This window comes from Amblyomma americanum, chromosome 4 (assembly GCF_052857255.1).
Source record: "Amblyomma americanum isolate KBUSLIRL-KWMA chromosome 4, ASM5285725v1, whole genome shotgun sequence".
Classification (NCBI taxonomy): domain Eukaryota; kingdom Metazoa; phylum Arthropoda; class Arachnida; order Ixodida; family Ixodidae; genus Amblyomma; species Amblyomma americanum.
The window spans coordinates 180,065,722-180,089,117 of record NC_135500.1 but is presented as its reverse complement, the minus strand read 5'-3'; the positions used below and the strand labels follow the sequence as shown (position 1 = coordinate 180,089,117).

The 23,396-nt window shown below is 46.2% G+C and overlaps 1 protein-coding gene across 2 annotated transcripts in view; it reads left to right on the top strand.

Moving 5' to 3' along the window:
* Positions 1 to 23,396, top strand: part of LOC144128775 (cytochrome P450 3A4-like) — a 66,045-nt gene that overhangs the window by 10,538 nt on the left and 32,111 nt on the right. For both annotated transcript variants that reach the window (XM_077662451.1, XM_077662450.1), the window contains exons 2-8: positions 4,972 to 5,068; positions 5,223 to 5,275; positions 6,198 to 6,294; positions 11,552 to 11,677; positions 13,765 to 14,002; positions 17,309 to 17,439; positions 18,038 to 18,125. In XM_077662451.1, coding sequence (XP_077518577.1) covers positions 4,972 to 5,068; positions 5,223 to 5,275; positions 6,198 to 6,294; positions 11,552 to 11,677; positions 13,765 to 14,002; positions 17,309 to 17,439; positions 18,038 to 18,125 — 830 coding nt within the window. The remainder of the gene's footprint in view (positions 1 to 4,971; positions 5,069 to 5,222; positions 5,276 to 6,197; positions 6,295 to 11,551; positions 11,678 to 13,764; positions 14,003 to 17,308; positions 17,440 to 18,037; positions 18,126 to 23,396) is intronic.

Sequence of the window (23,396 nt, the reverse complement as noted above, 5' to 3'; positions counted from 1 at the left end):
TCGAACGTAGAGGGCGCGTCTCCACGGTTCGGGCACTCGAACCCGTTCCATCGTTTGGTGGTCATGTTTGGTATGCAACCAGTCCAAGAGGCGGCGACCGGACACGGTCTGGGTGAGTCTCGTGTACTGGTTAACGAGATGCGCGTGGTGCGCCGGCGAAACCGAGCTGCAAGAGCTGTGCGCATGCGCCGTGTCAAGTGGGACGAAGATGAATAAGGAACGCCCAGAGAAACGGAGCGGCGAAAGACTGACTTTGCAATTAGACTGAGGAAGTTCCACTCGGCCAGCTGTAGCTATCGCGTCACTCCAGGTTTACCAGAGCTAAACCACCGCCATTTTTTTTGCCGACCACTCGAGTGTTCTACCTGCGTCAGACCGGAAGATGATGTATTGCCAGCAAGCGAGATGACTTGCCGGCGGAGGTTAAATCCCGGTCGGCGCATCGTGTATATCTACGCTCTCCCGCACTCCTCACACGCGTCCCCAGGAGAGCTTGCGCTGCACCCCCTCACTTCAAGCGGACGCGACATGCTGGCGACAGCGGTGCTACTCGGCCTGGGCGTGTGGCTTGTGAGAGTGCTCTTCATGTGAGTAAAGAAAAAAGGTTGGGCTCGGAGTTGATCATTAGCAACGCTAATAAGTCCATAGTGTTAATTGAAAACTCACTGACAGCAAGGATGAGCGTCGAAAAAAGGGTGGGACACCATCACATGCCATGGAAAGGCAGCTGCCGGCGTGAACTAATTTCATGCATCTTTGCCAGGAATATTCTGTCTCGCACTTAATTACTAATCCGAAGCAGCATTGACCCATGTCAACAGAGCCTTGTTAAATATCTTTTTCTAGCTTGTTTAGTAAAAACACCCCGCTGGCCGGCGTTAGTTTTTTAGTTCTCGACTGCGCTTTTGCGAACTCTGTTGCATTTCCCAGCGAAGCTTTTTTTCAAGTGCGTGTTTCGACGAGACTGTTCCTTTGAAAGGACACTTACAGAAACCCTGTCAAAGTTTTCTGAGAAAAAGTTGGATGAGTGCTTGGCAGATCTGTTGACGTTCTGATGGCGACAAACTCATTGCCTATTACCGAGAAATTCAGATTTGAAATTGGGGATTTGGATGGTGGCATAAAGAGCATTATGGACTCATTTCTCTCTGGAAGTGGGTGGCAGAGCGGTCGAGCGCCCGACGTTAGCAAACGACCAATATTTGACGTCAAAGTCAAAGTCAAAAAGTTTATTCAGACATCGTATGGCACAGTTGCCTAGGGCGCAGACCAAAAGGCAGACGGATGCCTGACAAAGAGTCTGCGCCCTTCTTGCTCCCAGTCGAGAGCACATGACATTCACCGTCATAAGAGTTCGCCTGTGAAAAATGGCCTGCAGTGGTAATTACGGCAGCTTATTTTGCGGCCATCTGTGGAGTTCACTGTAAAGCGTTAATTTTTTTTCCTGGAAAAAAAGCCATTGTGGTCGTTAGTAAGCCGCAATCAATTATTAACGCTAACGCCAGCTTGTCCTGAATTTGTCGTGCTTTGTTTTTACTGAAACCGGTACTCTCCGCCAGTTAAGCTTTCATGCAAATCCTCTGTGAACCTTCGTATATCTTGCGGACGACGTCCCAGGGTTCTGCGCCCTCGTGAGCACGCAGACGATAACCGTATCTTCGAGTTGGTGGCCCTCACTCTCCTTTCTTCTTGCTTTATTCGTCATAGATCGCATGTTTCCGTTTTCATAAATAGCACGCGGTCACGACAGCATGTAAGCATTGCATGACACTGATATTGTTTTCTGAATGTAACGTTATCAAATATTGTGTTCATTAGCTAATCTTATAATAAACTGACATTGAAAACGAGCTTTTGCGTTGGTTATTTAGTTTAATTAGCAGCTGTAGAGATGGTTTGTGTCGTTCTGCACTGGAGACTGGTGCGTGAACGGCCGTTTCGGCTACACGCTCTTGTTCTGGAAACGCAATCGTTAAATGAACTCAAGCGAAAACAAGCTTTGCGGGCTGATGTGCTGCGCGCTGTAAGGATACAAGCTGTCCGCCGTCGCTATATAGGAACTCGTGCGCAGGCCACATAGGCCTTCGTGCACTCTTGAAAAAAAAAATCCACACACCGGGCAAGAACCAATGCCCTCTCTCTTGGTATGTTTTGAGAAAAATGTGACCGTTTATATTATTGTTTTAATGCGAACATATTAATATACCCATTACGAGAAAAGCCGGCTGCGCGCGCGTGTGTGTATTCCCATATGGTATAAAAAATCCCACCGATGGCAAAAAAATAGGGTGACGTCATCAAGCGGCCGTATGACGCACATAGCAAGCCGAGCACCGCCACTTCAGGCAGTCCTATACATGTCATTCGTCTGTACTATATACCCGTCACTGGCCGACCTCAGTGGCCGACCATTCAAGTGGTGACATTCGTACCAAATTTTTGACGCAACCGTTTGTCGTACAGACTTGAAAAATCGTACGATTTTTCGTGGCATATAGCTTACATGTTCTAATGAAGTTGGAGGCTAGCTTGCGGCAGGGATTCGAATCGACAGGGAAATGGGACTTTTTTCTCCTTCTGATGGAACGGATTAAAATGGAGTTTGTTCAGCCATAACTGCCTTCCAGACACATGCAGGCATATAGGTAAGACCTTCGAATATCGAGGTGACAAGGGACTTTCACGAAACTATTAATAGTGCATGGTGGCCAGTTTGTACCAATTCTCTTTGTTTTGCGGGGACAATTGTTTCCTAGAACAACGACGTTGTCACGTGCGCCGCTTAAGGGTGCCGAAAGGCGGAGCAGTTCAGGGCTTCCCGAAGTGAATCTGTGCAGCTGCCGGGGTGAAGCAAGAGTGGACATCCCCTTTCGAGGACGAATTTGGGGTCTGAATTTCGTGACATAACTCATGAATGCTTCGCGCAGATGTGCCGGCGGGATAATATTGGCTAAACCTGGGAGACATCCTTATCAGAACGTTATTTAATCAGTGGATTGGTATCCGCATTTAGACCATTACTCACCCTGTGGAGCTGGCTCCTGAACCTCTACAGTCGCTCTTGTAGTATTTCCTCTTAAACGACCACATCATGCCAACCACAATGTAAATGGCTGTACGCAAACCACCTTTCTTGTTCATCTGAATGATCGCCCTTCATCGTTTCGTCTTCCTCGTCACCATGTCGTGAATTGCGTCGCCCCGAACCCCGATTGTAACAGGAGATTTAGTAAAGCGTATGCAGGCATAAGCATATATCAATTGCGTACGCTAAAAAATTATGTGCTTCGAAGTGCGCATGCGCCAAAGGCTAAGCTGCGGCATTCGCTCGTGTTGTGTGTGCAGTTTTACAAATTTAGCCTACGTGGCTCCTGCCTACGCAAGGGGGTAGCGTTGCCAACATGGCGCGTGATTTTAAGCAGGGCCCCTTGCTCCGCGCTCTGTCTTGTCGTCCTCCTTGTTCTTGTGCTCTGTCTATTCTTGTACACTGGTTCCAGTAGGCATGGAAGACAACTAGCCTAACAGCAAGTGTTGCCCTGGCTCAGTGTGGCTTCATCATTGTTGTTGCGTTTGTTAATACGCTTATTAGTATAAGTAGGGCATGAAACTCTCGCTTCATCTGATCTAACGCATAACAGAATGAATGAGCGATAAATTCGCATTCTTTTTTCGTTAGTTTGACAATTATGCCGTTCATAGGCCTGCCGAGAAGCACTGGCATTTTTATAGAAATAAGTTGACGTTACAAAAACCAGACGGCGTTACTCGGGCTAGAGTTACCTTTGCGTCTGCGTCTTCGCAGATTGAATTGAAAGTGTGAATGTGAGAGAGAGTAACATCCAGCAAAATGCTCGTGTTCAGCGAACATAGGCATGCTACTAAGGTCGATCAACAGGTAGCGAAAGCACCTGTTGGCAGAGCGAGGCACGAGTTTCATGGCGCTGCCTGGGAGAGGTGCTATCTTCGAGTAAAAAAAAAAAAAACGCGTAATATCATAATGACGTATATACAAAGCGAATTCAAAATATTTTTTCTAGATTACAAAATACAGTCAATGACTACAAAGACAGACTAAATTCACTCGGACACTTTCGTTTCAAAAATGAGAAAGCACACAAAACATGCATGAAGAATGGAGCACGTATTTCAGTCGCTCAGTTCTTACAGAAAGACGCACTACCTCCATTTACCATGACACATAATGATGTCATTAGCAGCCGTTGGCTTCTGCTCATAATTTATGTTTGGCTTAGTTCAAACCGACGCACATAAATTTATGAACGGGGATGCTGGTGCTGCAATCTGGTTCCAAATTTTTGATGGTATTACATCCTGGAATTCGATCTTCTTGGTATTACTAATGATGACATTTGTTTACACGCAAGTAAAGCGCAGTACTGCGACAGGTAGTGCGAAAATTTCATCTAAAAATTACCTCTTGTCTTCATTAAAGCAACGAATTCACACACGAAGGACGTCAGTTCTGCCTCTGCAAAATGCAATTTCTTTGTTTCCTGAGACCTCCACTACTGTGTCCCTTATAGCCTGATTCGAATTACGACGTTAAACCCCATAAATCAACCAAATTTTGTTTCGGGTTCTCGGCTCCCCAGTAAAAGATCTGCGGTTCGATTCCCTGCTAGGCTGCAGTTCTTATTTTTTAAACTTTTGCAATAATCGGAATATATCCACTCCTCCACATGGGCAGGCTCTACAATATTTCTAGGAAGAGTGATGTGATTCTCAAAAAACGAGTGACATTAAGGCAGAAGCGTTTACTTCATAGAAGTAAGTTCCTAGCGTGCCTTCACTTCTGAGAACGCTCAGTCGCTTTATCAGTCTCCTAGAGAAAACTGACGCAGATGGCTTGAAGAGATTCTCAAGGCAACTAAGTTAAAATAACCTCTTTTACGTCTAATCAAAGCAACAGTTTTCTGTACGCATCCTTAGCACCCCTTGTTCAAATTTCAGATGGCGGCGCAATCATTTCAATTACTTCAAGAAGATCGGCATACCCGGCCCAGAACCAAACTTGATATGGGGAAACCTACGGGAATATCACTCCATGGTAAGGTGGAACGAAATAGCAAGTTTATTTCTCTTTCTCACATTGCAGTATAGTACGGCAAAACTAAGGCTTCTAGAGAAGAAAGGACGAAAGAGACTAGAATGATAGTTAATGCATAGTTCTTAAACTATATTGATTTTTTGTTTCCCTGCAGGAACATTACAAGGTCATCGGGAAATGGATTGAGAAATATGGCAGCGTTTTCGGGTAAATTGCCTTTGACAACTCATATCGTATTCTAAGTACTTGGCTTTGTTCACAGTGCAAGGGATATATTTTTGCTCGCAACATGTTTTTCTTTCTTATTGCATGATCAACACGAATAACGAATGATGTCACAGCTCACATCAGGTCGGCGTTTTATCGAAAAATACAAACCTCACAAAACGCGCGAATGTAACAAAAGGTTTTTGGAAGACAAGTTAAGCAAGCTTCGCAAGGAAAAAAAAAAAGCCGTGGAAGAAAGTTTGTATGAAATGTTAAACAATGCTGTTTTCAGTTCAGTAAGTTTAAGGGCGCTATCCTGTAGACTAACGATGAAGAAACTATTCAACTGGTGTTTGAGTTATTTGTGAAATGTCTTTCAAAACGGGGCAAAGCGGTAATGTATTCCGGTGAAAGTGACCTAGCCTAATGCCTGGTGCAGCGCTTAGCAATAATATGGAGGTAACCGATGCCGACGGAAGATAAGCATACGGCTTCTTACCATTGTTTTAATTATGGAAGAATATACGAAATCCACATGCAACTGTTTTACTTGTCTTTCGCGCTGTGCACTCCACACAGATATTCTGACGTATACCAAGCAAGCTAAAAAATCGCCCAAGGTTATAGCGTCAGCGCCAGCGATAACATTTCCGGCATCGAACCATTTCACAGGCTGGGACATGCAAACACTACCTCACCCACTAAAGTTTTCTGTGACTTTAGGTGTGCGCATTGTCGTTGCGCATCATTATAAGCATCGTCTTTCCTCAGTGACCCGTCCTGATACCCCAATTCTAGTTTACCTAGGCCCCTGCAGGGGAAATATTTCCTTTATCAACGCCCCCCCCCCCCCCCGCGCCACACTTCCCCTTCTCTTAGCAGACACAAGAACTTGACAGTTTCGCATGCTTTCTCCCCGCAGGTTCTTCAATGGCGATGCGCCATTTGTCGTTCTCAGTGACATCGACTTCATAGAATATGTGTTCGTGAGGAATTTTCAAAACTTCATCGACCGTGGTGTAAGTGCATAAGTGCATCATCATTGCCTTCTAACTAACGCGCGACCTTCGCGGAACAAAGGTGGTCATGTCTATCGCGCTTGGATGGCACACGTGCAGAACATATGGCAGCCTGAAGTGGTTGAAGTTGCCTTTTCTTTCGTACTTGTCAAAAAGGAAACAGAAACCTTTCCGTGGTCTGTAATCTTGAGCTTTGACCTTATCTTGACCTCCGCTGTTCGGAGCATAATTCATGTAAGACTTCTTTGTTTTTTCCCAACGTGTGTTTTAAAACAGTCAATAAAACCTTTAACTCTTTTTTTATTTGATTTTTAAAGCAGCAAGTATATTTAGAATACGTTGTAGCATACGGGACACTCCTATTTTGAAAAACAAAAATTGATTGTTGTCGTGATGATAGGACGCAACTCGCTATGAATACAACAACGCAATGAGAGTAAGCGGCGCAATTCTTTTACAAGCGTGAGGTACGACGTGAACCACAGTATGTGGCACAAGCTGCAAGACACTCGGCACTCGTCTTGCATTAAGTGGTTCGCAAAGAAGGCACCGGCCTCCGCAGCAGTTGGTTGTTCTGTGACAAGACGACGCCTGACTTCTCGCATCTTTTCGAGCCTCGGCTCGCGTACCTCGGCGGTTTCGCGAGCGCGCCGTTGTGCGGCTACACGCTGTTAGGAGTGGGGCTTCTGTCCCGTAGCAGGCCACCGGTGTTGGGGGATTGCGCTTCGATCCCACCGCTGCCACCAGTTGTTAGAGGTGGGGCTCCAACCCCTTAGCAGGCCACCGGTGTTGGGGGATTGCGCTTCGATCCCACCACTGCCACCAGTTGTTAGGTGTGGGGCTTCTGTCCCGTAGCAGGCCACTGGTGTTGGGGGATTGCGCTTCGATCCCACCGCTGCCACCAGTTGTTAGAGGTGGGGCTCCAACCCCTTAGCAGGCCACCGGTGTTGGGGGATTGCGCTTCGATCCCACCACTGCCACCAGTTGTTAGGTGTGGGGCTTCTGTCCCGTAGCAGGCCACTGGTGTTGGGGGATTGCGCTTCGATCCCACCACTGCCACCAGTTGTTAGAGGTGGGGCTCCAACCCCTTAGCAGGCCACCGGTGTTGGGGGATTGCGCTTCGATCCCACCACTGCCACCAGTTGTTAGGTGTGGGGCTTCTGTCCCGTAGCAGGCCACCGGAGTTGGGGGATTGCGCTTCGATCCCACCGCTGCCACCAGTTGTTAGAGGTGGGGCTCCAACCCCTTAGCAGGCCACCGGTGTTGGGGGATTGCGCTTCGATCCCACCACTGCCACCAGTTGTTAGGTGTGGGGCTTCTGTCCCGTAGCAGGCCACTGGTGTTGGGGGATTGCGCTTCGATCCCACCGCTGCCACCTGTTGTTAGATGCGGGCCCCTGGTTCGACTGTGCCGTCTCTCGCCAAGGTTGGTGTCACCGGGTTCCGGATCGGGAGACTGCTGTTGTGGGGGTGATGAAGAGATGAGAGGGTCTTCGAGGTGAAGGAGAGACAAAGGGTTTATTTACATTTTTACATAGGTTGAAAGAGTGAATCGGGAGCTGGCGATCACATGCTAGATCGCTGCTTAAATAGGGTCCCCTGTCCCCAGGTCCTTAGTTGCGGAATTTAGTTCATTAAAAATGCGTCCAACCACTGTGACGTCGATCACGTGTCCAGTCTTTAGGGTCCGCCTTCCAGGACGGCCCCAGCAACACACTCTTGCCACTTCTGGCAAGTTATGGTCCGCGCTGTCCAGGCAGCAATGATGAATAGCCCGAAGGGAGTCCCATGGCAGCGTCGGAGGTCAGTCACCTGCACTTCACAGCGGTAGCGTGGGAACTAAAGGTTGCCACTGCAGCTTGCAGAAGGTTCCACGTATAAGGAAAAGCACTTAGTCTAAGACGAGGTTGTTTTCGAAGCAGGAGGATTCCAGCGACGTTGGCTTAGTCAAACACGGCCGCATTTGCCACGGCTCATTTGCAACCCCGCCGCTCGCCGGCTCCCCCGACGTCCCCTCCGGGAGAAAGATGTCCCGGGTGGGTCCGGCGTTTAGAACAAACGACAGGTTCACCAAAGCCGTTCTGAGGCAGCGGACGGCCGTTTCACCCCGTAAACAGCAGGGAGGGGGGGGGGGGGGGGAAGGTCCCTTGTAGACGCCACCACCTGCACTCGTGGCGCTGCAACCACGTCGACGGCCCTTTGAAGCCTCTGTCGATTGATGCTGCTCAGTGGCTTGAACATTCTTGTCATGTTGGCGTCTCCAAACGTAACAAAGCATTTGTTGTATGGGCGCCGTCGCTTCCCAAGCTTCGCTGCTCCTCGGCAATGGTCGACTTTCCGCGTCTGTTGGAAGGAAATAAGGCCTCAGACGTTGCTGGCACATACCCACTACGGGGGAGTGGCCAAGACACAGGCGGTTAATTGCTGGATACAGGAAAGTTTTGACGGGAAAAGGAGTGGTAATAGTATGTAGCCTGATAGATTGGAAGACGGAAGGACAGGGGTCCTGTTAACGTGGAGATCGAGGACGGGACAATGGCTTAATGTGCATAATAGTAGTTGTAGCCGCTGCACGTCAACGTTTTCTTTCAAGGAGCTCGTTTTCTGTTGATTGTGGTTGCCAGAGCAGTATACAATGTGGCAAAAGTTAGGCTTTACGGATTTCAAAAGATAACAACAAAAGCTGCACACAGTAGTAATTTTTTTAAATTGAACTATTGGCCAGGCGATCAAAAACAGCGAGAGGAATTATCGTAACCTGATTAGTTAAGAAGAAGTGCATTAAGCTTATAATGTTTGCAGTTAGCGTGAATGTTTATATTTCAAACTTACATGCAGTAGCATTTAAAGTAGTAGTGGTTTTATTAAAATAATAATAAAAAGGAAGGAAAAAATTTTTCTAGCCCCGGAATCTGTCATCGATACTGAAGCGCCTGAGCTGGGGCAGCGGAAATAAAGGATAGCGGGCAGAATGGAGAAATGAAATGAAAGAGGTGAGGGGACAGGAAGAGAGGATAGGGGGAGAAGTAATGTATACAAACTATTCACACAATGAGAAATGTGTCCAGGTTGTGCGCGCGATTAGTTCATGATGAAGCATAGCATTTAAAGACTGTTCTGTTTTACGCAATTTTAGTACTGTGCTAGTGCCTTCAGATGTATGCGTCTAAAATTTCAACTTAAACCACGTAATAACGCATGCAAGACCGCGGCAATCATCACGAGGCTCCTGCCTAGTGTGACGCAGCTGTTGCGTACGGTTCTCCGCCCGACCAGAATGGGGAGTTGCAGGAGGCTCTTGGCGACCACCGTGGTATCGCTGCGACTGACCGCACGCGAAGTCTAAAGCGATGCCATGTCTTATCGCCCTCTCTAGAAGCAAACGTTTAGAGAAACAGCGCTTGCCCCTTGCCGCCGACACTGATTCTTCGGTTTCGCTTTTTTCGGTATTTTTTTTTGTGCTGAGTCGACTGTTCGCGTATTCTTATCTATTATGCCTACTGACTCTTTATATTTCCTTTAGTTACTCTAAGCTTCGTTTACATGAAGCTGAAATTTCTTATCTGTGAAATCTCTGTAAACACTCTCCTCACGCTCAAATCTCAAATCTATGCAAAAGCTCACATTTCGTGCTTGACTGTGCGCAGGGTGACTTCGAATTTACCTTTCGTTAAACATACAACGCTTTCGAGAAACTAGACCAGCTAGACTTCGACTCAGCTTTTCTCTTATACTGGTGATCTAAAACCCGCGTAATGAGTGCAAGAAAGAACTGCCTGCTTTGAAGCGTTTTCTTGCTTTCGGAGTCAATTAACTATCACAATTGGTTAGCTCACAATGCTGCATGCAGCCACTATCCTCTTGTGCTGCGCGATGAACAAGTGGGTGGTTTCGGCGTGGATTGAAATGTCAAAGAAGAACATATGCAATTTTTTTTTCGCTCGTTGAGCGCGTCAGATCATTATGCGCCGGCTGCATGCGCAGCAAATGCGGATGTCATGTGAGCATACTATTGAAATGAGGAACGTAAGCTAGAACAGTTAAAAAAATAAAAAGCTACAAACTTAACGTGTGACAGAAATTATATAGTGCTATTTGCCTCTGACAAATTGCGGTTACGCGATGACAAGTGAAGAGAGGACAGCATCATCGAATTAATGCTTTTAGAAAAATCTATTCAGTGGTTCTTTCTGGTTATGGTGATGATTTGTCAGAAGAAAAAAAAGAACTTAGTCATGAGAAAATGTGATATAAGAATTTTCCTGCCACTCGACTCAGTCACGTGACGATTAACCTGAAGCAGGCTCCGTGATTATCTTCTGAAGTTAGTGACTGTGAGGCCTAGCCTCTGGGATCTGTGCACAAAAATTGTGTCTGTGCACCGCTGTGTGCTTTTGAAGCTGAGTGATGGTGGCGACAACTGTATCGTATTAGTGCGGTGATCTATTGAAACGTGGCCAATGTCAATTAGTACTCAACGTCCCTTTATTTTAACGTTTCACACACTTGAAAAAATTCTTACATATACCTCTTCGATGTGTACTTACCCCATCCAATATCCGTATTTTTGTTATTTTTGTTCTTTTATTTATCTTTTTTCTCGACACTAGAATTATTGCCGCTCCTTTCCATATCCAATCCCAAACATACGACCGCTTTTAACCCACCGGCTGATACACCTGTTCTCCATTAAAGAGCCTGCCTTTGCGTCTCTTATATGAATTTCACTTTAGCTTTACTGGCCCCGGCCCACAAACATAGGGCATGACGAACGCATGTGAAAACATATAACCTGGTGGCATATAAAACACACAACAAGTTATATATACAAGATATCACAACGCAGATACAAGACATCGCATCATTAGCAAGGAAGAGGTAATGTTTGATCATCGACAGCAAACATAAAAAGCGATTTGTGACTGCAATAACATATCAGAAATAATTATGTTGAAGTACACTCTATGTCTACAGTGGCAGGAGAATGCACTACTGCTCAGATTATCTTGAAGCCCAAAAGAATAACAGCGAAGATATGAGATAAAAAGCACAATACAAGGATAGAAAAAAGTCTAAAATAAATGTGGTTCACGTTGCAAAATAAGGCGAACGCGAGTGAAATTCATTCTAGAGACGAATACTCATCTCATTCCGTCTTTTACATGTAGCCTATGTTGAGTATGGTTTAGCCACCAGGTTGTAGTGCATCATTAAATGGTCTATCTTGTGTTTTACTAATGTGACGGTCGGCTTTACAGTTTATCATGATGACAGACCAGATGCACCCTGTCATCGGAAAGTCCTTGATGCACATTGGAGGCTCTCAATGGAAAAGCCTACGAGGTGCAGTGGCTTACAGCATGAGCAACGCCAAATTAAAAATGGTAAGCCTTTGCGCGCTGGTTTGTGAGAGTTTTTTGTTGTTGCAAAGTTATGATACCATGAGAGCAAGAATGTATACGCATATACTTTGAACATGTAAAGCTAATCTTGCGGAACCATACCTAAATCCTGATTTATGTGTTGCAGGGTTCATTTCTTGCTGCATTTTTGCGGAGTTCATGAAGATTTAAAGGCGATGTACAGAATTGTGAACGCTTAAAGGGAACAGCTAGTCAATATTGACGCCCGGCGTACAGCTTATATTTGCCACGAAAATCGGAATATTATTTTTTGTTTTACAGGTGTCTGCAGTAGATATTACCAAGTGCGGTGCATTACTTGAGGGATGGGCGTGCTATACTCGGGGACAGCTTTCTGTGGCTGTGCAGAGGAAGCTACGAGTGCGTCCCGTCAGCTTAAACGGCTATCTCTCTCCTTCGCAAGCGCGTGACAAGAGCGCGCTTGTAAAAGCCTTGCGCCTCGCCCTCGTAGCTTCCTCTGTATAGCTACAAAAAGCAGTCCCCGGGTATAGTATGCACGGCGATAAGCTCGATGAGATTCTTGGAAACAATAGGGCAGGTTCATTCCAATCTTGGAGTGCGCTCACAAAAAATGCTGGCGGCTTAGCACTGCCAAGCCGCAAAATATTATAATAATAATAATTGGTTTTTGGGGGAAAGGAAATGGCGCAGTATCTGCGATATGAGACAGATACTGCGCCATTTCCTTTCCCCCAAAAACCAATTATTATTATTATAATATTTTGCGAAAGCAGTTTTTTTTGGTGGACAATACCGCCACGTACCTGAAAGCATGATTGAGTGTCCACTGACACAGGGAGCCAGTTCTGCGCCTTTCTTTTTCTCAAAATAAAGGAAAGTCTACAAAGTTGTTAACACTAACGCCAATGAACGCCAGCGGCCTACTGCTGCAGTGCCACGCTTCTGCCAAAAAGTTAAAGCTAACACAAGCAGCGCACACCTCTCTGCCACCACCGCCACGTAGCTCATAGCATAGCACTGACCCAGAAAGCCAGTTATGTGCGTTTCCTTTCCTTTCGTGACTTTTGCACAAAGAGGGAAGTTAAGAATAATAATAATTGGTTTTTTTGGGGAAAGGAAATGGCGCAGTATCTGTCTCATATATCGTTGGACACCTGAACCGCGCCGTAAGGGGAGGGATAAGAGAGGGAGTGAAAGAAGAAATGAAGAATTAGGTGCCGTAGTGGAGGGCTCCGGAATAATTTCGACCACCTGGGGATCTTTACCGTGCACTGACATCGCACAGCACACGGGCGCCATAGCGTTTTTCCTCCATAAAAACGCAGCCGCCGCGGTCGGGTTCGAACCCGGGAACTCCAGATCAGTAGTCGAGCACCTTAACCACTGAGCCACCGCGGCGGGTGGAAGTTAAGACGACGATGTCCATTTCACAGCGCGATAGTGTGGCAGTTTAACACAAAGTGAATGGCCACCTGATTCTTGGCCGATCTCCGAGTGTGGGTATGTGCCATCTTTTGATAGGCGAACAACTACAACCACAACACAAGGCGTGATCGGCTGCGGCAATAGCATACTTCTCGTACAGTGGCCAGCGAAGCTGATATGTTCGCGCCGCCGCGTGTTCGGAACCCAGTCGCGACAATATTAACTTGATTTCTACAGGCACCTGAGAGGCTTTAGACAGATTTCGCGTTTTTGGGGGTTGCTAGTGAAGTTCTGCTTTTGCACGAAAATGATTGGCTCTTACGCTGCTGAAGTTTAATTTTTTCATCGACTTGAATAAGAACTTTGTGTCTCTCCTAACTGCAAACCCTGTATAGATCTTTGACTTCAACGTGCCATCGTTGGCAGCGTTTTGGCTCCTGCTCGGTAGCACCCGAATACGCAGCAATACATCACATAAAGCATGCGCTACGGTGCAACCGACGATTCACTGGTTTTAACAGGGTCCAGTTTTAACACAAATGACATCTACGTCATAAAGAAGCTTCATAAAATCATAAGGAAGTCCCAATGAGGCCTTTTCGCTGCTTAGTGATGCCTGGCTTAAGACATTGGCCATCATTGTTGTTTTCTTCTCGACACAGATGGTGCCCTGCCTCGAAGAGGACGCCGACTTTTTCCTGAAGTCCCTGGAGAAGTACGCCGACACGGGCGAGGAAGTGGACATGGTGCCCTTGTACGAGCAGCTGGCGTTGGACTACACGGCTCGGGGGGCCTTTGGCATCAATGAGCGCTTTCAGGGAAAGCCCGACCACCCTCTTCTTCATACTGCCAGAGAAACCTTCAGGGGTACCATGAAGGGACCCTTCCACATGATCGCACGTACGTCACGCATCAAGCTGCTATACGCCAGGACGCACCTACAGATTGCCGAATAAAACTGTCTTTTAGCAAGCCATAGAAAAGTTTGCGAGGATAAGGTGGCGGTGACTGGCACAGAGCATGGTTAATCGCAGAGATATGAGAGGGGTCTTTGCACTGCCGTAAGCACAGCCAGGATGACGACGACGATGATGGTGATGATTATGATGGTGATGATTATAATGAAAAATGACTAGACAGGACTATTTGTTATCACTTAGATAAAGGTTAACAACGAACGAGTGAAAAGGACGCACATAAAAATAACATAGGTTAAGCGTTGCGATTAACTACACTCCACAGCAACATTTATAGTGGATTCTTCGTTTCGTGCACGTTTTATGTAAATTCATGTCTTTTAGGAGGGTGCATGTTAAGCGTCTTCATTAGTTATTTTTGTGTTTTTAGCCCGGTTAATAATAATAATAATAATAATAATAATAATAATAATAATAATAATAATAATAATAATAATAATAATAATAATAATAATAATAATAATAATAATAATAATAATAATGATAATAATAATAATAATAATAATAATAATAATAATAATAATAATAATTGGTTTTGGGGGGGGAAGGAAATGGCGCAGTATCTGTCTCATATATCGTTGGACACCTGAACCGCGCCGTAAGAGAAGGGATAAAGGAGGGAGTGAAAGAAGAAAGGAAGAAGAGGTGCCGTAGTGGAGGGCTCCGGAGTAATTTCGACCACCTGGGGATCTTTAACGTGCACTGACATCGCACAGCACACGGGCGCCTTAGCGTTTTTCCCCCATAAAAACGCAGCCGCCGCGGTCGGGTTCAAACACGGGAACTACGGATCAGTAGTCGAGCGCCCTAACCACTGAGCCACCGCGGCGGAGCTTAGCCCAGTTCCGAAGAGTTGCATCGAGGATACCAATGATACACAGGGCTAACTCTAGGCATCGCTGCAGTCGCCTAGTGTTTTGATCATATGCCGGGTTACCGGGATGTGAGGGGTTGGATTCCCAGTGCCGCCGGGTATTCATCGGTTTTCAAATAGGCACAAGGTTTGCCCTTGACTGGCGCACTTGTTCTCCGCTTTTTAAATGCTTGAAAAACGGGGGTTTGACCCCATATCGCGTAGGCAAAACACTTTTCACCTTGGCGCTTTTTTGGGCAAGCTGACCTTACATCACTATAAATTATCACTAAATCTTGTAGGCAAATGTGTCACCGTATCGCAGTTGCTCTAAAGGTACTTGAACGCTGAACGCACTAATACTCTGTCGTAGGCTTAGACAGTGTGAATCATTAAGAGACGTTTAAGCATTTCGTAGAGTGGCAGAGGCGTCCAAAAAAAGCCCCTTAAATGGTGAATACAACTGAGGCTGGTTGGCACCGAGACCCGACGTGGTGTATCGGTATCAACCTAGCTGCGTATATGAGTCACGTTGAGCTTATAGGCCCGAAGGCTAGAAAACATGGCCAAATTTAATTGAATAAAAAACGCAGCAGCTTTCCACATAGAGCACAAAAAATTCTCTACGTTGGGAGTAGCGACAGTCCACTGCACTGTCGACACGTGCCGGAATGCACGATGAACAGCGTTGACAGTCGGTTGTTGCTCGAAGCAGCGAGAACTAATGGCTGGAGTGAGCCTCGCTCTAGCGCGCGCGCGTGGCGAATGGATAATGTCTCGTTGCAGACAAGAACGTGTTGCCGGAACAATGGAGCCTTTGTATCGCACTAGGGAAATGCCAGGGGTACGTAGAGTGAAGATAACCGCTGTCCTCACTTTCTAAGGCTCTACAGCTGCAGAAGCCACGCAGCACTCCACAGTTAGCTCCGGTTTTGAGAGCTGGAGGAAAGGTGCACGTAAAGGTTGTGTTGCTGTCACTTGCCTATGTTAATGGCACGGAGTAAAGGCGCGTTTATACTACGACGTCCTCGGGCGAGCGACGGCGGTGGTCAGTCACGTGAGGATGGCGACGCCAAGTCAGGCGCGAATTCGGCCCTCCTACAGTCCAATCACTTCGACGCGGTTCAGCGGCTGCGCCAGGTGAAGCGCATGCGCAGACGATGCGCAGTGTTCGACGCGCTATGTCGTATATTAGCGAAGCAGCGCCGCCCCGATGAGGTGCGGAACCGGTCTGGTCGGGTAGGCGGAGGATGACGCTCTTGGCGCGAATTATACGCATGCTCCAAGTTGCCGCCGGTGTGGTCGGGGTGCGCCGAAGGCGCCGAACGCGTCTGCGTTCAAGCGCCGTTGGAGTTAAGAGGGTCTCGCTTTGGGCAACGTGACGTCGCCGCACCGCGCGCGCGTTACGACGGAGTATAAACGCGCCTTTACGCCTTGTCCACATACAGAGAGTGTTCAGCAGCGGCGATAGGAGGAAACGTGCGCTGTAGTCATGGATTCCATTCCGCCAACTCGCCCATCAACTTACCTTGTCGTGATGGAATCTCGTCCGTGATGGCTGCATGCCACTGGAAGGAGAGTAAAAATGAAAATTGGTTGTTGGGGAAAAGAAATGGAGCACTATCTGTATCATCTCGACGGACATCTGAACCGCGCCGTAAGGGAAGGAATAAAGGAAGGACTGAGAGAAGGAAGGAAGAAAGAGGTGCCGAAGTGGAGGGCTCCGGAAGCATTTCGACCACCTGGGGATCTTTAACGTGCACTGACATCGCACAGCACACGGGCGTCTTTATGTTTCGCCTCCATTGAAACGCGACCGCCGCGGTCGAGTTCGAACCCGGGTACTCCGGATCAGTAGCCGAGCGCCCTAACCAGAGCCACCGCGGTGGGTTGGAAGCAGAGTGCAAAAACGACTGCGTGCCGTGTGATGTCAATGCATGTTTAAGTACCCTAGCTGGTTGAATTCAATCCTGAGCCCTCCACTACGCACTGTTTTACTCCTTTCAGACCTTCCATAATTCCTTCTCTTATGGTTTGGTTTGGTTTATGGGGGTTTAACGTCCCGAAGCGACTCAGGCTATGAGGGACACCATAGTGAAGATCTCCGGAAATTTCGACCACCTGGGGTTCTTTAACGTGCACTGACATCGCACAGTACCCGGACCGCTAGAATTTCGCCTTCATCGAAATTCGGCCGCCGCGCCCGAGATCGAACCCGCGTCTTTTGGGCCGGCAGCCGAACGCTATAACCACTCAGCCACCGCGGCGGCTAATTAGTTCTCCTGTAGTGTGGTTCCAGCGTGCACCGTGAGTGAGGGGTTTACCTCGCCTCTCGTTTTCTAATGAATGTTAATATTATTAAACTTTGCTTTGCAGAGAGTACAACGAGGCTGTTAGTATGGATGAAGCCGTTCTACTGGTTCATTTCTCTAGTGGGAAAGTTCTCATTTGGTGATCTAGGCAAAGAGACGGCCAAGGTTATTGAGATGAGAAAAAAAGACCCATCGGTAAGTTGCGCATTAGTTTCTCATTATTTTTTTCTGAATATATTGTTTCTAGCCTCTTTAATTGTGCAAGAAATCCCTTTACAAAAGTTACCGCATTCGTTAAGTTTCGCAACTGATATCTGGGAATGAACATATCCTTCTTACGCAAGTTGACACAAACCTGCGGTGAGGGCCATGTGTTCTAGCTAGTGGCGCAGACACGCGCTGTGAACTAAAACGCAACTTACTGCTGGGGTACATTTCGAAGTTAACAAGAAATCATCTTAGCAGAGAAAATTAGGACGAAAAAGCGCGCGTCTAGTTTCCATTCTTTGTGTCTCTCGTCTCTATAAGTGATAATATGGTTGAAAACGTCTTTCATTCCGCACTGAAAAACATCGCGTAGAGGAAGGTGCACATGAAGATTAAGATACTACAGGAGTATCATTCTGAGCAGATATGAATTGTTAGCGAGAGCAAATACCTGGTTGTTAGTAGTATATATGCACGCTTAGAATAGACAGGAAACAAGCTTTATTACAGTTAACCTGCAGAATATCGAAGCAGGAGTGTAAGTTGCATTGTTTTTATTTCTTTTATATATTTTCTATGCCCGTAGCTGAGAAAGCCCGACCTACTCCAAAATCTCATCGACGCGGAGTACGTGAAAAATTCTGAACCGACGAATGGCGCCCAACGGACGAACGGTAATCACAGCATACACATTCTTTATAACACTATTTACTTATTTTAATTAGATCCCCCCACTAAGGAATGTTTATCGTCATTACTGCAAAACAATCCTTGACGAAAGCTGCTGTTTGGTGTCAACCATATCGTCACGATAATCGTCAGCCTGACTACACCCACTGCAGGGCAAAGTCCTCTCCCATGTCTCTCCAATTAACCTTGTTCCTTGCCAGCTGCGTCCACCCTATGCCTGCAAACTTCCTGATCTCATCCACCCCCCTAACCTTCTGCCGCCCTTGCTACGCTTGCCTTCTCTTGGAATCCACTCCGTCACCTTTAAGGGCCACCGGCTATCTTGCCTTCGCATTACATGCCCTGCCCAAGCCCATTTTCTTCCTATAGTAAACCATATAATAAACCTAAAACACGTAAAGGTTTGAAACAGAATGAAAATTATTTCATCTATCGTAACCTAGCAGGACCGAAAATAAGTTATAATTAGGCGAAGTGTGAAGTTGTGGAATGCTCATCAGGGTTTTATTTGACACATTCCATGTTGAGGGAACCGAAGCGTCATTTTGAATGAGCCAAAAGGTCAGATTAAGCGGGTCTGCGAGAACGATATCCACTGCTTACAAGGTTGATGCGGGTCCGTTGGCTAATGACACGGTTATACTCCAGCTCACTCGAGTGATTTGTTGCCTTGAATGCGTCAGGGCAGCGTGCTTTGTCTGAAGGCATTTAAATGTTGTCGTTGTTGTTGTTGCCTAAAAAGCGATGGCATGTACCTACGGTGGGAATTGGCCAGAGTTTAGTGCAGATGAAATGCCATTATTGGTCTTTGCCGTTTTCTGCCTTAAAGGATAAAAACCACGTAAGAGTAGGTAATGATCACAAAAAGGAAGCGTAAAGGGCGTAGCAGAAAGGCTGGCCGAGCATTAAGAGTCTTGTGCGGAAGCATGACATGAGAGTTCGGAAGCTCAACATTGTGTGCGTATTCTTTTTGCGTTCATTCGTGTTCTGCTTAGGTGCCGTTCGCCCACAACTCAGGATCAAGTCGCCCACCAGATGGTGCTATCAAAAATTCTACGCGTGCATTTTGCGCCCTTTCCGTGTTTACTCGGCGTCATACGTTTTCCGAGTATGAAAATTGCCGAAAAAAGAGTGAAGAGGAAAAAAAACAGTAACGCAAGTGGCCCCTGAAAATTTTATGCTGTGTGGCAGGGTCACGAGGTAATTTCGCTTTTTCCTGCGTATCACTCTCGTTAAGCTTTCATGTCCCACCAGCTACACTCCATCTCACAAGAGGCTCGTAGCTGGAACTACACTGCGAACCTCTTACGTGAGATGAAGTGTAGCTAACCTCTCCGGACACAGGTGCCATTTTATTTTGCGGAGATACACTACGCAGGCCACGAAAAACCTCGAATTATTTTCGGCGCGAAGCACTATACCATCTTTCTCCCCAAGCATACATAAATCTTCAAATTCTGAAAAGCGCGAAACAAAGACTGGAAAAGAAAGCGCACAACGACTTGAACATTGGCTCCCACTTATTCATTTGTTGCTTATGCCTGGTACAACATTGACACGCACAAAGTGCCAGCACGAAAGCAAAGAAAAATAAGGGGATTGAAGCGCAGTGATGCCTGACAGTTCTGTGTTATCGCCGACAGTCTAAAACATTAGGTCTGGTCTTGATTGTGCGAGCGATGCCAGGTTCGCATACCTGTTTCCTGCCCGTGCAGTCTTAATCAACCGCTATGGTCGCCTTAACCAGCTGATTTTTGTGACGGGCGATAATTTCAATTTGCTTAAATGCAGACACGCATTGCCTAGAACGAATCCGTCGCCTATATTGAGTTCCGCATTTTTGGCAGTGCAGGCTAAGGTGTCCCTTATTGCAGTCATTAACAAGGTAATCACCTCTCCTTAACCGGCTGTTTATGCATCAGCCTGTCTATGTAATATAATGGTGTCCACACGACAACGGCACGCGGTAAATAACACCACCATCACAAGTGAGAAATCGCTTCTGAAGGTCGATTCTGCTTGCTTTTTTTCATGGTCTGGGCACGGGTTTGTCCGTTTGCAAAAAATCGTCAATTTTAGTGGTGCCGAAAGCACTACTTCAACGCCTACTCGCTTCCCAGTCTTCTTGACGTTGTGGGAGGTCTAAGACACTATTCTACAAGCTGTTCATTTGTCATTGTCCATTTCGCGTCCATTCTGTCCTGTACGTGTCAGTGGTCACGCAGATATACCCGCGGCTTTTAACCGTTTATGGCAACAGACCCAGCCACTGGGTGGTCGGCGACTGGCAGCATTGGCTGAAATTGGATGCAATATGCAGCCAATGATGAGGTTCACAGCAGCGCTCTGTAAACAGTAGACGACCGAACCTGACCACTGGCTGCCATTGGCTGTGTTATGCAGCCGATGCTGTGGTCCGGTCGCCAACCACCCAATGGCCGGCCTTCTTGTAGAAGACACTTGAATGCAGCGATTATATCTGAATGACCACAGACAGAGGACCGAATGGACGCGAAATGGACAACGGAAAATGAACAGCTTATAAAATACGGCCCCTGGTGAATGTAATGACTCGCAGTTATTTGTCATTATGCTGTGTCCTTCTATGTTTTTTTCATCTTTCATGCTGGACTGCCGTACCTTTTCAATTTTTTTCAAACATGTCTTCTCCCAAAGAAACCACTAGCGGCTCAGGGCACCTGGCCTCAGACAGTGGTCTAACCTGTTGTGCTAAGAATTCTTGAATATTGTTCTTGCATGAATGTTTTAGCGCAACTGTCACAGTACATGACAATGCTTTGCTTTACCAGCTTGGAATACGTTGATACAGCAGGCAGCAGTGTTTTCTTCAGGCTTGGCTCATAACCCAAACAAATATAATTAATAAAGAACTTTTATATTAGCTCTTGAAACTGATCAGGGAGATGATGCATCAAAATAATTGGGTTAAAGGCTGCCTGAATTAATCAAGCAAATTTCCACCGTCCTGACAAGAATCAGCATTGACGTTGTCAATGATAGAAGAATCGTCTACTAATCTAAAGATATTAGGTGCGTTTATTTCTTTTAGACTTTTTTTCAGGTTCCTATCCTAGCAACGAAGAGGTCGCTAAGAGCATTGGGAATATATTATACAATGCGAATTCCGCTTTACCTGCGACAAGGATATTTACCTGCAATAACGCGGAATTTGCCTTGGACAGTATATTTCTCATAACCTTATCGACCTTTTCGATGCAAAGCTCGATAACAATACAGAAATAAGTATAAGGGGCTCCAACAAAAAAAAATTTAGATCTGCAGAGGATGTTTAAAAATAATTATTGACAATGCCAGGAATTCACTACCAGAAACGATTTGTCTCTTGAAATGAGGGTGTTGTTTATCGCGTGCCCTAGTGGTGTGGACACTAGTATATTATGTATATTATGGATACAGGCTGATGAGCGAACCGTAGGCTGAATAAACGTGATAATAACGTTAATGGGAGCAACCAGGACAACTAGAGTGTACTGCCGTCAATGCGGGGCTCAGTCTAATCGACGGGTTGGTTCTAGACCATGTATGGCTACGTTTGAGCAAAGAGAGAACATCACCCGTCAGAAACATCAGCGATTCAGGGAGATCATCGAGACAGTGAAGATTGCACGTGCAGGAAACAGGTGTGTGAGCATGGATTCACTGGCACTATGAACGGAGGCCACGTTTTTAGATGGTTTGCGATCAACACAAAACTGAATGGTGCCGCTGTTTGTCAGTCATCCTGATCTTTCTTTTGCTTATCTGCTGAAGCTTCGTGGTTGTAAACGCGTCTGGCACAACCAAGGAACAAACAGTTGTAATGCAGCGCTCGAGTCTTCTTGCGCACTTTCTAGTCCCATGTTGGCTTCACTGCGTTTAGTAGTTATGAACAACCTACACGTACAACAAGGTTCAATTGTGAATATATGTTCAAAATGAACAGAAATACTCTACCCTAATATAACGATTTCTCAGATCAGGATTGCAGAGATTTGGTGGCCACATTTTATTTTTCTGAAGATGAACACGATGCTACGAAGCCAGAATTAATACAGTGCTATCAATACTCCGCCGACAACTTTTCTGCTTAGTACCGGGGTCCTTCTATTTGGAAGCAGGTAGTGTAGAACCATGGGATAGCAATAAAACATTTCTGATTTACAATTCTTGTTTCTGAATTATGGCGACAAAAATGCAGCTGTACGATTGACGCACTGTCAAACTCCATGCGTAGTGCATACCTCGTAAAAATTGGTGCGTGCGTTGAATACGAACGCCATTAGAGGCGTTGCTCGGTCGAGATGGTATTCATACAATTATCTAGATACAGAGAGAATTATACTCGTCGCACAACAGGTTACCACAGATAAATGAAGCGCAAATAGGGGAACAAAAATCGCAGCGCAATAACTATACTTTGGTTGACACCACTCTCGGTGGTGAGGACTGCTTCTCTCTCGCTCTCAGGAGAAAGCGATAATGATGCTATTTTGGACGCAAAAAGTGAAATATTCAAAACATTTTGGTCCTTTTTTAACTACTGCCTTCATAGTGTTTCACTTGCTCTAGGCAGAAATTCATCCCGAGGAGGGGTTGTTAAGAACCTGACAGGGAAGATAGGTGCGAGTCTTGACACAAGACCTGCTGTTTTGTGTACGCCTTTGTTCGCAGTGCTATTTTGTTGCGTATTAGTAAACACGGGAAAAGCATAATACTTGGGAGTTCAGTCATGCCCCATCACCAAGAAGGTGGACAACTGTGTCGTCCAATCATTGCTCGAAAAAAATAAGAGTATAATAACATACGCTGCCCCTTAGGCGACGCATCTGTCATGATAGTTGCTGTTGTTGCCTTCGTGACATGACACATACATGATAGTTTTCTGTATCATAATGCTTAGATGAAGTTGAAGCAATTTTGATTTTTGTAAACTCTATGGTTTGGGTAGTTGCAGCATTAAAAAGTAGGTGCAGTCTATGTCAGCAGCCTTAACTCCGCCATTTCTTTTTTTTTAGGTGGGGGAAAGGAAATGGCGCAGTATCTGTCTCATATATCATTGGACACCTGAACTGCGCCATAACGGAAGGGATAAGGAAGGGAGTGAAAGAAGAAATGAAGAAGGAGGTGCCGTAGTGGAGGGCTCCGGAATAATTTCGACCACTTGGGGATCTTTAACGTGCACTGACATCGCACAGCACACGGGCGCCTTAGCGTTTTTCCTCCATAAATACGCA